Raw genomic sequence first — 14,454 nt, forward strand, 5'->3', positions numbered from 1 at the left:
TCATGGGAAAGACAGGAACTGATGAAAAGGTAGACAGAAAGTGAGGCTTACCACTCAGAATGGACATATCTGTAAGGGTAGAAATAGTATGAAGGTACTTAATAAGTGGTAATTTTCTCTCTCTCCAAATCTGGATGTAGGGGTTGTTGTTTTTGTTTTTTCAGACTGCCAGAAAAATGTCTCTATGCCTGTATCAATTTCAAGATAGGTTAGGGTGTGTGTACTGTGAAGCAGATATGCTCCAAGTGTTGATGCTTGTGAATGTTTGTGACAATGAATACTATCACCTTAGGGCTCCTGCCAAGAGTCCCAGAGGGAGAGAGGAGGAAGCCATCATACATTTCTACCATGTGTCAGGCAGTGTGCTGGGCACTTTTATAAATAGCCCACCATATCCCTTTAGGAAGATGTACATGGGGTATTTATTTCTTTTCCTTTAAATTTTTATTTTCCTTTAAAAATTAAAAAAAATTACTAAGGTATAGTTCATTTATAGTGTTTCAGGTGTATAGCAGAGTGAATCAGTTATATGTGTATATATATATTCTTTTCAGACTCTTTTCCACTATAGGTTACTATAAGATACTGGATATAGTTTCCTGTGCTGTACAGTAGTCTTTGCTGTGTATCTATTTTACATATAATGGTCTATATCTGTTAATCCCAAATTCCAAATATATCCTCCCCCCTTCCTTTTTGGTAACCAAAACTTTCTTTTACATGTCTGTGAATCTGTTTCAGTTTTGTAAGTAAGCTCATTTGCATTTTTTTTTAGAGTCCCCATATACGTGATACTTGTCATTTTCTGTCTGACTGACTTCACTTGGTATGATAATCTCTGGGTCTATCCATATTGCTGCAAATGGCATTATTTCTTTCTTTTTTTATGACTGATTAGTTATTAATTATGTGTGTGTATATACATGTGCCACATCTTCTTTATCCATTCATTTGTTGATGGACATTCAGTTTGCTTCTATATTTGGCTATTGTAAACAGACCTGCTATGATCTTTGGGGTGCATGTGTCTTTTCAAGTTAGAGCTTTATTCGATTATATGCCCAGGAGTGGGGTTGCTGGATCATGTGGTAGCTCTGTTTTTAGTTTTTTATGGACCCTTCATACTGTTCTCCATAGTCACTGCACCAATTTACATTCCCACCAGTAGTGTGGGAGGATTCCTTTTCCTTTTATTTTGATCCTGCAGCACAGCATGTGGGCTCTTAGTTCCTTGGCCAGGGATTAAACCCATGCCCCCTGCATTGGAAGAACAGAGAGAGTCTTAACCACTGGACTGCCAAGGAAGTCCCTATTTATAGGTTTTTAAATGATGGCCATTCAAACTGGTATGAGGTGGTACCTTATTGTAGTTTTGATTTGCATTTCTCTAATAATTAGTGATGTTGAGCATTTTTTCATGTGCTTTTTAGCCACCTGTACGGCTTTGGAGAAATGTCTAGATCTGCCCATTTTTTGTTGAGTTGTATGAGCTGTTTGTATATTTTGGAAATTAATCCCCTGTTGGTTGCACCTTCTTTTTAAAAAAATTCTGTGCATTTATTTATTTTGGGCTGTGCTGGGTCTTTGTGGCTGTGTGCGGGCTTTCTCTTGTTTTGGCGCATGGGCTTCTCATTGCGGTGGCTTCTCCCGTGGAGCACGGCCTCTGGGGTGTGTGGGCTTCAGTATTTGTGGCTCCCAGGCTCCAGAGCACAGACTCAGTAGTTGTGGCGCATGGACTTAGCTGCTCCGCAGCATGTGGGATCTCCCTGGACCAGGGACCAAACTCATGTCTTCTGCATTGGCAAATGGATTCTTTACCACTGAGCCAGCGTGTAGCCCCCTGGTTACATCTTCTGCAAATATTTTCTCCCATTCCACAGACTCTCTTCATTTTGTTTATGGTTTCCTTTGCTGTCCAGAAGCTTTTAAGTTTAATTAGGTCCCATTTGTTTATTTTAGTTTTTGTTTCCTTTACTCTAGAAGATGGATCCAAAAAGTTATGTCAGAATACAAGTTATGTCAGAATGTCCTGGGTCTTACATTTAGCTCTGTAATCTATTTTGAGTTTATTTTTGTATATGGTGTTGGAGAATGTTCTGATTTCATTCTTTTACATGTAGCTGTCCAGTTTTCCCAGCACTGCTTATTGAAACGACTGTCTTTTCTCCATTGTATATTCTTGCCTCCTTTGTCATAGGTTAGTTGACCATATGCGCATTGGTTTATTTCTGGGCTTTCTCTTCTGTTCCGTCAATTTGTGTGTCTGTTCTTGTGTCAGTACCATACTGTTGTGATTACTGTAGCTTTGTAATATAGTCCTAAGTCAGTGTGACTCCTCCAGCTGCACTCTTCTTTGTCAAGATTGTTTTGGCTATTTAGGGTATATTTGACTATGTGAGGAATTTATCTTGTATCTCATTTGCCAGGAGTGGATGGTCTTCTCTTGAGTGCTTGCCTTGTTTTTCCATGGACACTGTGAACAACTTCATAAGTGATTATGTTTCCCTAGTGATTATTTTAGCATTTATTGAGCCTTTACTAGGTTTCGGGCACTGTGCTTATTTTGCATGCATTATTTCTTTGAATGTTCACTGCAGTCTTTTTGTAGTAGGTATCCCATGTTTGCAATGAAGACACTTTCAGAGACATTAGGTTACTTACTTTTCTAAAGCCACATGTCTAATAATAAAGCTGGATTTCAAACTCAGGCCTAACTCTGTAGTGTAACCCAGCTGTTTCTTCCTGACATGAGATATTTATTTAAGCTATTGTTCTCCCCTTCATTTAATTTTAAATGCCTATAGTATAATTTTTTCTTTACTTAGCAACCTGTGTCTAAAGGAAAGTAGAAAGAGAAGGACCCAGGAACCTAGGGAAAAAATAGCAGTATATGTGTAATTATAGCGCTACGGGCAGTCAGCTTAAACTTGAGCCAGTTCTCAGAAGTAGGACCTATCACTTTCTGACATTTGTTTAGAGATTTTCTTAATCTTTCTTCTTGTGATTCTAGGCATTAGTCACATATGTATGGAAAAATATATAAGGCTTTTTGGTAAGATTGTTATTCACTCAGCAAATACTTATTGAATATATATTATATGCTTATACATCATTGAACAAGCCAGATAGAGTCCTGCCTTCGTGGAGTTTGTAATTGGTATAAATATTTGAATGGGTGGGTTGTGTCTTACACCTACTGTGTATTTCCGTAAACACACCACAGTCACACATGGATATGCTGTAGGAATTTCACAAAATTGAACGGCTTGGAATTTGTCTTATTCCAGGAAAACACTGTTGCATCAAGAATATGAGAAAATGTAAGAATCAAGAAACCCATCAGTATGGCTTTGTCTCTTTGAATGCCATGATTCTTAGAGGAGTAAGGGAGTAGCAGTATATAAGACCTTATTTGAAATTAAAAATAAAAAGCAAAAACTCGTGTGAGCCAGAAATCTTTGATGAAGCATTGTCAGAAGAATTTCAGAAACTGCAAGTTGTTACACAGATGTAATGATTTAATTAGTCTAGATAACACCATTTATTTATGCTTAAGCATCTCACACATGCAAAAGTTGGTAATTCAGAGTCACACAATAATTTGTGAGTTATCTTCTATACCACGTGTTATAGCTTCTGAATACCAACTTTGATGAGCATGTGTGTCAGATGCTTGAGCATAAATAAATGATATTATATAGACCAACTAAGCAATACAGTTTGTTTCTGGAATTCTCTTGACATCTTCACATAAAAATTTTGTGGTGGCTTTTACAGATCACAGTAATTGTTTTAAACACAGTTTAATCTCAGTGTGGGCAAGATCCTCATTGGAGTGAGCATATATGGTTTCTGCTGGTTGGGTCTCTCTAGATATCTGGGTGGATTCTTAATATACAACTGGATAAAATAGCTGTAAAAGGAGTGTCCTCTAGTATGTGGAGAGGGTTTGTTATCCTCTTAGCAGAAAGATGAGCTTATTTTGTGATAGGTAAGTAACTATATTATTAAATCTCTTGGGGAAGGAGACCAGTTCGGATCTCCTTGCTATATTTCTCTCTTTTTTTGCTTTTCGTCTTAATTTATTTATTTGGCTGCATTGGGTCTTAGTCGTGGCACGTGGGGTCTTCGTTGTGGTGAGTGGGCTCAGTAGTTGCCCTGTGGCATGTGGGATATAGTTCTCTGACCAGGGATTGAACCTTCGTCCCCTGCATTGGAAGGTGGATTCTTAACCACTGGACTACCAGGAAAGTCCCTCTTTTTTGCTTTTCTAATTTTAGCTGTAAAAACACCATGGGATTCTTTGTCTCCCTGATGTTGCGTTAGTGTTGCCATAGTTTTTTAAAAATACTGTTATATTTATTTTTTATTTTTAGGTAATTCAAACAGTTTTGTTGTTGTTGTTTAAAGTGGTAAGTTATCAAAAAGGAGACTGGGATATAGCTAATATACTAAGAATTTAGGTCACATTTTTTTCTCCCAGAGTTCGGGATGTCTCACCTCTATTATTTTTTTCTCACCGTATTTCCTAGAAAATAGAAAGGGGAAGGATTAATTAACCTAGTTTTACACATAAGGAAGTATGTTCTTAGAGGTTAAGTGTCTTGCTTAAGGTCAGACTTATTAAGAATGTAGTCAAAGAATGTGGCAAAGAATTCCAGAGACTCCTGGCAGAGGTTAGCATGCTACTTACTGGGACATGTAGTAAGCAGTTAATTATTTTCTCAAAAGACTTAACTATTACTGGTTATTTCTTACTCTTCTGAGACTATTCACCATTTTATCCCCAAGGCAGAAACTTGTTTGCAGATTAGAGCTACTCTATAATCTTTGGGAAATTCTACTTAGCACAGCTGGCTTGGAATTCCAAGTAAGTATATAATGTTTTCATGTGTATCTTCTAACATGAGTTAGAATGTTTCTTCAAGCTGCCAAGTGCCCATGCTGATCAGTGTTCAAAGAATACAAAACATCACTTTTAAGACCATTAGCTGTAATTACTTTATGCCCCATAATGTCCCTTTGATTGAATTTGTAAGTTTAGGAATGGGCACCTAACAGTGGCAAGGCCTGCTCACTGTCCACTGAGGCAAGGGCAAGAGGGAAAACATACTGTGCAGAGAAAAAGGAAGTCATTTTTCATGGAAGTCACACCACTGGTGCCTGGGGACACAGACAGTCTGAATCTAACATGGTAAATGGCCCACCTGGTGTAGAAAAATAATCATCCATTTAGAGATGAAGAACAAGGCAGGGTTCTCTGTAGAAACTTGCTCGTTACACTTGCAGGTAATACAAAAAAAGGATACCTATAAAATAGGTTATTATAATTACTTTTGTCTCGTTGATAAAAATTACCTCTTAGTTATCTTAGCACAGCCTTGTTATATTAGAAAAATAATTAGCATTTCACCTAAATCTACAGTTCTTCTAGAGTTACCACATTTCTTTGAACTTGTGAACTTGCATTATTACTGTCTGCATTAAAAGTGTAATGACTTGGGGATTCCCTGGTTGTCCAGTGGTTAGGACTTGGCCCTTTCACTGCTTAGGGTGTAGGGCTCAGTCCCTGATCAGGGAGCTAAGATCCTGCAAGCTGTGTGGCGCGGCAAAAACAAGTTCAGTGATTTGATTTAAATATTTGAGACCTTCTATGCTTCCCTACCCCAAGACTTGTTTCTTTCTCTTTTTTATTCTTTTTTTATAGTTGATACACAGTATTGTATTAATTCCAGACATACAGCAGAATGATTCAGTTTTTTATATATAGTTTTTTCAGATTATTTTCCATCATAAGTTATTATAAGATTTGGAATATGGTTCCCTATGCTATATAGTAAATCCTGTTACTTATCTATTTTATGTATAGTAGTTTGTCACTGTTAATCCCATGGGCTATGTCCTTGAGTTAGTTGCTGTTTTGTGTGTAGATTCACTTGTATTATTTCTGGATTTCACATATAAGTGATATCACATAATGTTGCTTTTCTCTGACTTACTTCACTACGTATAATAGTATCTAGGTGCATCCATGTTGCTGCAAATGGCAATAAGCCATTCTTTCTATGGCTGAATGATATTCCCTTGTATATATGTACCACAGCTTCTTAAGCCAGTCGTCTGTTGATGGGCACTTGGGTTGTTTGCATGTCTTGGCTACTGTAAATAGTGCTGCTATGAACATTGGGGTGCATGTATTTAGAGTTTTTGTTTTTTCTTGGACATATACCCAGGAGTAGAATAGAAGGATCGTATGGTAGCTCTGTTTTTAGTTTTTAAAGGAATTCCCATAATGTTTTCTATAGTGGCTGCACCAGTTTACATTCCAGCAACGTCGGCCTTTCCTTCACACCCTGTCCAGGATTTATTAAATGTAGCCCAAGACGTAGTTTCTTAATAGTGAGACATACAGTTCACTATTTGAGATTGTGGTCCAGATGCCCATACTGAGCCTTTTTATTTTGGATGATGTGGTTGGTGCTATAGCTTTCTTTAGCCTGTGGCCTGACACTCTCAGAATAGTGTGTTTTGGTTTCAGCTGTTAGGAACAACACAAGAACACCCATGCTTTGCCTTTGAAATGCTTTTATAACAGATTTTGGTCCATGAGCTTTAAGACGCAACTTTTCCAAATACCTCAAAGTGGTCCAAATGGTCTTCTGTTCAGAGAAAACAAGCTGACCTCCCTTTACCTCTGACCACACTCTGGGTCCTTTAGATTTCTCTGAATCTTTTCTTTCATCATCATTTACTCAGCTGCTGCTGTTATTTATCAGCAGTTGGAATGTTCCTGTTTCCATGAGAGATGTTGGTGTTACTGCTTTGACTGTCACTTCAGTGTCTTTCCTTTGCAGACCCCGTATCATGTCAACCTCCTCCTGGCCGGCTACGATGAGCACGAGGGTCCAGCACTCTACTACATGGACTACCTGGCAGCCTTGGCAAAAGCCCCTTTCGCAGCCCACGGCTACGGTGCCTTCCTGACTCTCAGTATCCTGGACCGATATTACACGCCAAGTAAGTTTCAGCTCTCTAAGCTGGGAACAGTAGCAAAGCCCTGTCCTCAGCTGCTTCCTGGCTTTATGTACAACCCCTGGGAGTTGGGTGGCCAAGGAAGGTGCCCTCAGGAAGCTTTTTTCTGTAGATCGTTAAGTAAGTAAGTGAAGTTGCTCAGTCGTGTCTGACTCTTTACAACCCCGTGGACTGTAGCCTACCAGGCTTCTCTGTCCATGGGATTCTCCAGGCAAGAATACTGGAGTGGGTTACCATTTCCTTCTCCAGGGGATCTTCCTGACCCAGGGATCAAACCCAGGTCTCCCACATTGGAGGCAGATGCTTTAACCTCTGAGCCACCAGGGAAGATAATAGCTGCCCTCTCCTATATGAGAAAGCTGGCTGTATACTTGTCCATGAACCGTTCACTTGGCAAACCTCTAGACACAGGGGTGCTTCTGCGTTAAGTTCTACTTTCTGACCCCAACCTCACTTCAGCCATTGTGAGCAATAGGCACTTGGGATAACACAGATAACCAGTTTTCGCCTTACATTCCACTCTTCCCTATTAGTGTAGGAAGAATCTAGCTAGTTCTTTCTTTTCATGGTGCTGCCCTCTCACTCAACTCAGCCATGCCGGGGCTCCAGGCCACATCCTGAAAAGATTAGCCTGGCCTCCTAGTGACCATTGCTTGATTTGGCATCTGTCAGTAATACAGTGATTTGCCCACTGAAATAACCACCAGCCACCCCTGAAGCCAAACTGCATCATATGTCATCCCAGTTTGCCATGCCTGTGGACAGTTCCTTTGGCTCCTGTTTTACGAGAGACTCAGCCCCATCCTATGAATTCTGTTTCTATTGTTAAACTGGGGCCCAGCTGGCAAAGTGAGGCTAACACACTGGCCCTGTCCTCCCTTTCCCTGATTTGCAGCTGGCCAGGGCAGATGGAGCTGATTTAAGCCCTGGTCTAAAGGAAGGCTGGGGGTTGTTGGGAGTTGGGGGATGGGCTATAAAGAACTGGCAGGCCACTGGACTTCTCTGGAGGCAAGCACTGGCCATGGGAGGCAGATTCCGTCACGCTTACCCTTCTCTGTAGCAAATCAATTTGCAATGGCTTGTGGCTGCCTGAGCGCTGGGCCTGGGACACTCAACTGCATATAGAGAAAGTTTGTGGTACATCAGAAGCCTTGGCTTTTTTTTTTTTTTTTTGCCGTATCTGTTTGTGTGTCATGTTGACCTGAGAAAGTTAGAAGCTCAGCTCAGAGTTGTGGCAGAGTTTTACTTAGTGTCAGCGCCTTGAGTACCTGACTTCCGTGTTCTCTTTCAGCTATCTCGCGTGAGAAGGCAGTGGAGCTTCTTAGGAAATGTCTGGAGGAGGTGAGTAGCTTTCATGGGATCCTGAAAGGAATGTTTTGTTTCTCTGTTGGCCAATATTGTTTCCCTTCCCCAGTTGCATTTTTTTCTGATCCTTGCCAGAAAGTATAATATCCACTAACCATATGTGAAGTTCCTATCAGGGATACAGTTTGATGCATAACAAGCTGTTTTTTTTTTTTCTCTCCTGGGTCACCATCTCATCAATGTCAATTCTACAATCTAATTACTTTTATTTTTGGTTCTTCCAGACTAGTGAATCTCACATTTTAGCATGTGTAAGAATTATCTGGGGAACCTGGTTTTTTTAAAAAGGCACATTCATGCTTTCCACCTCATCTTCATTCTGAATTAGTTGTCCTGGTGTAGCTCTTGAGACTGTCTTGGCCCGCAGTCCCAGGTGATCTTGCCGCAGGTGGTAACTGGGGGCCGTACTTTAAGAACTCTTGTGCTGGGTTTTATACCTGCTCCATTTTTGTGCTACCTGGGGGTGCCCTAAAGTCTGCTTTCTTAACAGTACGTGAGTCTGGGAGGGAAAGCCACCCCTGGGAATTCAGGAGGCCATAGAAGGTAACGAGCAGGCTTTGGGCAGATGGAGAGAGTAGCCTTTAGTTTATGAGGCCAGGAACATGGGCCCTTCCCCTTCTAATACTTCTGCGAGGAGTCTGAGGCTCTGGTGTGAAAGGAGGATGAGCAGGAAAAGAAAGCGGCTCCTTTAGGCTTTTTAATTCTTTTGTTGTTCCTATAGCCTAAGGATGAACTTGAATTTGTACTCTAGTGAGAAGAGAGTAGGAGGTTGAGAGCAGCTGGTAGCATCAGTAATGTCAGTTTGCCTCTTACACAAGCCTGTCATTTTCAGTCCACAGGGCCCCTTCTTCTTCTTGTTTGTAAATCTCCTTTCCAAAGCAGAAACTGAGAATAAACTCATGTGCTTTTCTTAAAAATTCAACCAGGAGGCCATGTTAGTCCAGCAGCTCTAAGTGTTGCAAGGGTCTGCCAGGAAGAAGCCATTGGAATGTGGAATGCTTTGAGACTTCATTCCCCATGGATCCTCCACATTTCCTTATTATTATCACCTTTTCTTGATCTTGGAACTTTTTTCTGGACATAGGAGTCATCAGCCAGGGAGGACTATGGAAATGGAAGTGGTGGTTGCTGCTTAGCCCTCATCTGTAAGGGAGATGGGAAGCATCAAGGGAAGGAGGGCTTGGGCCAGGGGAGGGGCACATTTTCAGGATATGTCCCTAAGGGAGCAGGTACAGCTTTGTGCCTTCTATCCAGAGATTAAGTGAACTGTCCAGGAGGAGTCACCCACAGAGGCGAAGGTTTCCTCCAGCTGCGCTCTTCAGTGATCTCTAGCCAGGTTGATGGGGCTGTCTGGTTTTGTGTGCACAGATCACAGGTCCTTTAGAACAGCCTCTCAAGCAGACAGTCACACTAGAGTCCAGAGAGGTTCCTTCAGTGACAGTTCAGCTTAGATTGAAGAAGATAGAAGTAGGGGTTGTTCCAAGAGCAGTTCTGAGACCACCCTTGCCACCAGCCTCCAGCTCTACACACAGACACACTCACATACACCTGGTCCTTATAATGTGGGTGGGTAGCTGGAGCACACTGTTGGACCTAGGAGTACATGGCTTTGGTCCAGAGCTTTTCCTAGGGCAGTAGCTCCTTAGTTGGCTTCTTGCCTTGAGATGTTTTGAAAGAGAAGTCTGTGTTTACCAGGCCTGATTGGTGGCAGATTGTGAGGAATAGAACATTAGATTGTCTCGTTCTTCAGCAGCTGACTGATCAGAGTCAAGCTCCTGCTCACTACCTTCCAGTCAGCCGCCAGCTGCAGTTTGGGCTTTTCTCAGTATCTTAGTACCAGCTGTCCTCAGTAGGGTACCAAGCGCCCCCAACACAAAAATCACTATCTGCTTATATGTCCAGTGCCTCGACCAGAGCCTGGACCACAGTTCTCAATAAAAATTTGTTGACTGATTTCCTTCATGTTTCTCTGCAGCTCCAGAAACGCTTCATCCTGAATCTGCCAACCTTCAGTGTTCGAATCATTGACAGAAATGGCATCCATGACCTGGACAACATTTCCTTCCCTAAACAGGGCTCCTAACGTCATGCCCTCCCTCCCACTTGCCAGGGAACTTTTTTTGATGAGCTCCTCTATTTTTTTCTACTCTTTTGATGTGTGCTCTCCACACATGGTTAATTCAGAATAAAGCTGACTGTGGATCGATTGAGCCCTCTGGGTTGAGTCTGAGTTTACCTAACATCGCCTCAGGAAGGGGGTGGAGGGAGCATTACCTGCATTGGACTTTCTGCGAGGATTGTCTTTCCTCCTGCCCCTTTCCTTCATTGATGCTCTGATTGTCCTTCAGCAGCTGACAGTTTGCTTGCTAAAGTCTCATCCCTCTAAAGCAGTGGTTCTTTATTGCCCCTAAGCTTAAACATGTTTTAATTAATTAATTTGAATAGATAATACATACATGTAGAAAAAATGCAAACAGGATGAAAATACAGTGAAAATGTTTCTTCCATCCCTATAATTTATTCACCTTCTTCCCTTCCCAGAGGAAGCTTCAGCTACTAATTTCTTATCTAACCTTTAGAGATATATTTTTCTTTTATAAAATATATGCATGCACATGTCCCTTTAAAAAAATATTTTAAAATGTTCTGCGTATTGCTTTTTTCCTTGAACACTATTGGAGATGGTTTTTATATCAGTACATAGCTACCTTACTCTTACTGACAGTTGCATAATATTGCATGAAATTGGTGTACTCTTAAGTGGTTAACCAGGTATCTATTTTACTTTCTAACCTAGTTTTTTGGTAATGAGTAATGTAGATATTTTTCGATTGGTGCCACTAAAACAGTAGTTCTTAACCAGATGTATGTATCAGAATCACCTGGAGGGTTTTCTTTTTTAATCTACTTGATTAGCTGCACTCACTCCCAGATTCTAACAAGTTTGGGGCCTAGACTAGGAATATTTTTTAAAGCTTCTAATCCTTAGTCACAATAGAGAACCGCCCATTTGAAGCTTCTTTGGAGCAGTGATCCTCAAACTACAGCATGCATCTCAACTTCCTTACAGACACAGCTTGCTGGGTCCTACTCCAGTAGTTTGAGGGGGTGGCCTGAGATTTTACATTTCTGATATTTCTGATCGATGTGATGCTGCTGGTCTGGGAACCATACTTTGAGCACCATTTGGTCCTAGACTAAGATAAGCCCAACTTTATCCCATTCTGTGCTGCTCTTAATACCACATACAGTAGGTTTTTTGTTTATCTGAGGTGAAATATATCATCTGTCTAAGTTACTCCCTATAGATAGCACATTTGTGTTTACAGTATTGAATTACTATCAGATTTGAATGCCATATACTTTTTAGTACACCGGTGGTAAATGCTTTGTACCACCGTAAGAAGCAAGCTAATCACTGAATAAGTGGGAGAAAGAGATGATTCACATGACCATGCCTAGTTCCTCATTAGTTCAAGACCACCATCGCTATGCATAGGTGTGAGCTTTTGGCTAGCTTCCTGACTCTCTAAGACGTCTATTTGAAAGCTCCACGGGTGATTCTGATGCTTGCCCCAGTTGAGTGCCACTACTAAAGTGTAAGCAGTCCTGCTTCATGGTTTTCCTATCTGTAAAATAGAATTGTATGATGATTCCATGTGCTAATGTAAAGCATTTGGAACAGGGCCTGGCATGTGGTAAGTGCTCTATAAACATATGCATGCGTGCTAAGTCACTTGAGTCGTGTCCGACTCTTTGCAACTCTATGGACTTCTCCAGGCCAGAATACTGGAGTGGGGTGCCTTTTCCTTCTCCAGGGGATCTTCCCGACCCAAAGATCGAACCTGCGTCTCTTACGTCTCCTGCATTGGTAGGCGGGTCCTTTACCACTAGTGCCACCTGGGAAGTCCCAGTAAGTCTAGGATCACTAGTAAACTTGTTATCCTGCATCCAGGCCTCACTAAGAATGAAATCGTTCTCTGCCTTTGAATATGTGTCCGCAAGGCAATCTCATAGGGAAGGCCATCAGGCCACCCTGACCTCCAGTCTGTTTTCTCTGATCCAGATCTCTTTCTTAAGCTCGATATACACTTAATCCTAGGTATCTCACCCTCTAGTCACAGGACATCAAACTCAGCACGTCTAAAGCCGAGCCTTACCACCAGTTCCTGGCTCCCAAGTGCCCAAGCCAGAAAACTATGCATCATTTATCTTTGATAAACTTATTTTGGAATAAATTTAGTTTTATAGAAAAGTTGCAAAGATAATGCATAGTATCCTTATACTCCTCGCCTGGTTTTCCCTAGTGCAACACGTTAGCCACAATACATTTGTAAAACTAACAAACATTGGTTGGCACATGAGTGTTAACTAAGCTCCAGCCTTTATTCAGATTTCACCAGTTTTTCCACTAATGTTTTTTTCTATTCTAGGATATGATCCAGCATACCTCATTGCATCTAGCTGGGCATCATTTTTGTTGCCTCTTTATTTCCTGCCTTCACAGAGTTACCAAGTTCTCACATTTGACTTCCTAAATCTTTTAATGAAACTCTCCATCTCCAGTATCTCAGTTCCCTGACCAAGGATTGAACCTGGGCTACAGCAGGGAAAGCCCGAAATCCTAACCCCTAGGCCTAACTCCCTTTCTCAGACTACTTTAACAGCTTCCTAGCTTCTCTCTACTTTAAATCTCCTCCCTCTCCAGTTTTTTCTCTGTACTCTAAACACTGGATCATCCATTCCTCTCATCACTTAACACTTTCTGATGGTTTCCATTGCTTATAGAACAAAACAACTTTATTCTATTTATATTCCCTCATAGCTCAGCTGGTAAAGAATCTGCCTGCAATGCAGGAGACCCCGGGTCAGGAAGATCTGCTGGAGAAGGGGTAGGCTACCCGCTCCAGTATTCTTGGGCTTCCCTTGTGGTTCAGCTGGTATAGAATCCGCCTGCAATGTGGGAGACTTGGGTTCGATCCCTGGGTGAGGAAGGTCCCCTGGAGAAGGGAACGGCTACCCACTCCAATATTCTGGCCTGGAGAATTCCATGGACTGTATAGTCCACGGGGTCGCAAACAGTCAGACATGACTGAATGACTTTGAAAATGTCAAACCCAACTTGGGTTTGACATGCTAAGCATTTCATAATCCTCTCCCACCTAGCGCCTCAATTTCCTTTCCTTCTACACCTCATAAAGCCCATGACCCATTGAATTGATACAGCCTCAGCATGTTTTTTACTTCATACCAACTGTATAAAGGGTAAACATTGCTTCCGGAAATCTTTCTTACAGATATGTATATATGTATGATTGGGTTGTGGTGCAGTGCACCCTGATATTTTCTAATCTGTTATCTCTACTAGATTTTTGTTTTTAATGCCAGCTTTGTCCTTAATCGATTTTCTGAAGTTGAAAAACACTGGGAGTGCACCGATGCTTTACCACTTCTGGCCAAACACCACTCAGAATGGCCTCCCAGTTGGTTCTCATCTGCTTTCAGGTGATTAATACACTGGAAACAGTTTATTCCTTCCCATGCTTGGGGTGAGAGGGGATAGGTTGCAGAAGAGAGCAGCTGTTTTGCCTCAGGGTAGGGAAGCTTAGCTCTGACTAGTGAAGAGGTTGAGGAAGCTGACAAGGAACCCCTAAGAAATGGAAGGGGGTGCTGAAATAGTCTAAGTGCCATATGTCTTACTTCATTTAATCCCCTCAACTTCCTGTAGTCTAAAATAATTTTAGTAGTAGAACGTCCCTTGCCAGGTCCAGGTCTTTCATTAAAGCGGAACATACTTCCAGCCTTTCCTCCCATCCTTTCATATGTGTAGGTTGAGGCAGGGAAACTTCTTGGGAGAAGCAATCACATCTTTGGACCTTTCCCCTGGGAGATGATTCCCAAACCTTTCATTTCTGTGAAACCCCTGACCATCTGTCTCTGACAGCACACCTATAAGGAACGGGGGGATGAGAATTCCAGGCAGAGAGAGGCAAGTGCAGTGGCCCTGAGACGTAAAAGTGGTGATCTGAGGAGCTGAAAGGGAGCCAGTGTGGCTGG

At 41.6% G+C, this 14,454-nt stretch overlaps 1 protein-coding gene across 1 annotated transcript in view; it reads left to right on the forward strand.

Moving 5' to 3' along the window:
• The window catches only part of PSMB2 (proteasome 20S subunit beta 2), a 36,536-nt gene extending 25,929 nt beyond the window's left edge, over positions 1-10,607 (forward strand). The window contains exons 4-6 of the mRNA XM_005892642.3: positions 6,855-7,017; positions 8,324-8,373; positions 10,373-10,607. Coding sequence (XP_005892704.1) covers positions 6,855-7,017; positions 8,324-8,373; positions 10,373-10,480 — 321 coding nt within the window. The 3' untranslated portion in view covers positions 10,481-10,607. The remainder of the gene's footprint in view (positions 1-6,854; positions 7,018-8,323; positions 8,374-10,372) is intronic.
• Positions 10,608-14,454: the final 3,847 nt, after the last annotated feature.

Source organism: Bos mutus, chromosome 3 (assembly GCF_027580195.1).
Source record: "Bos mutus isolate GX-2022 chromosome 3, NWIPB_WYAK_1.1, whole genome shotgun sequence".
In the NCBI taxonomy this organism is placed as follows: domain Eukaryota; kingdom Metazoa; phylum Chordata; class Mammalia; order Artiodactyla; family Bovidae; genus Bos; species Bos mutus.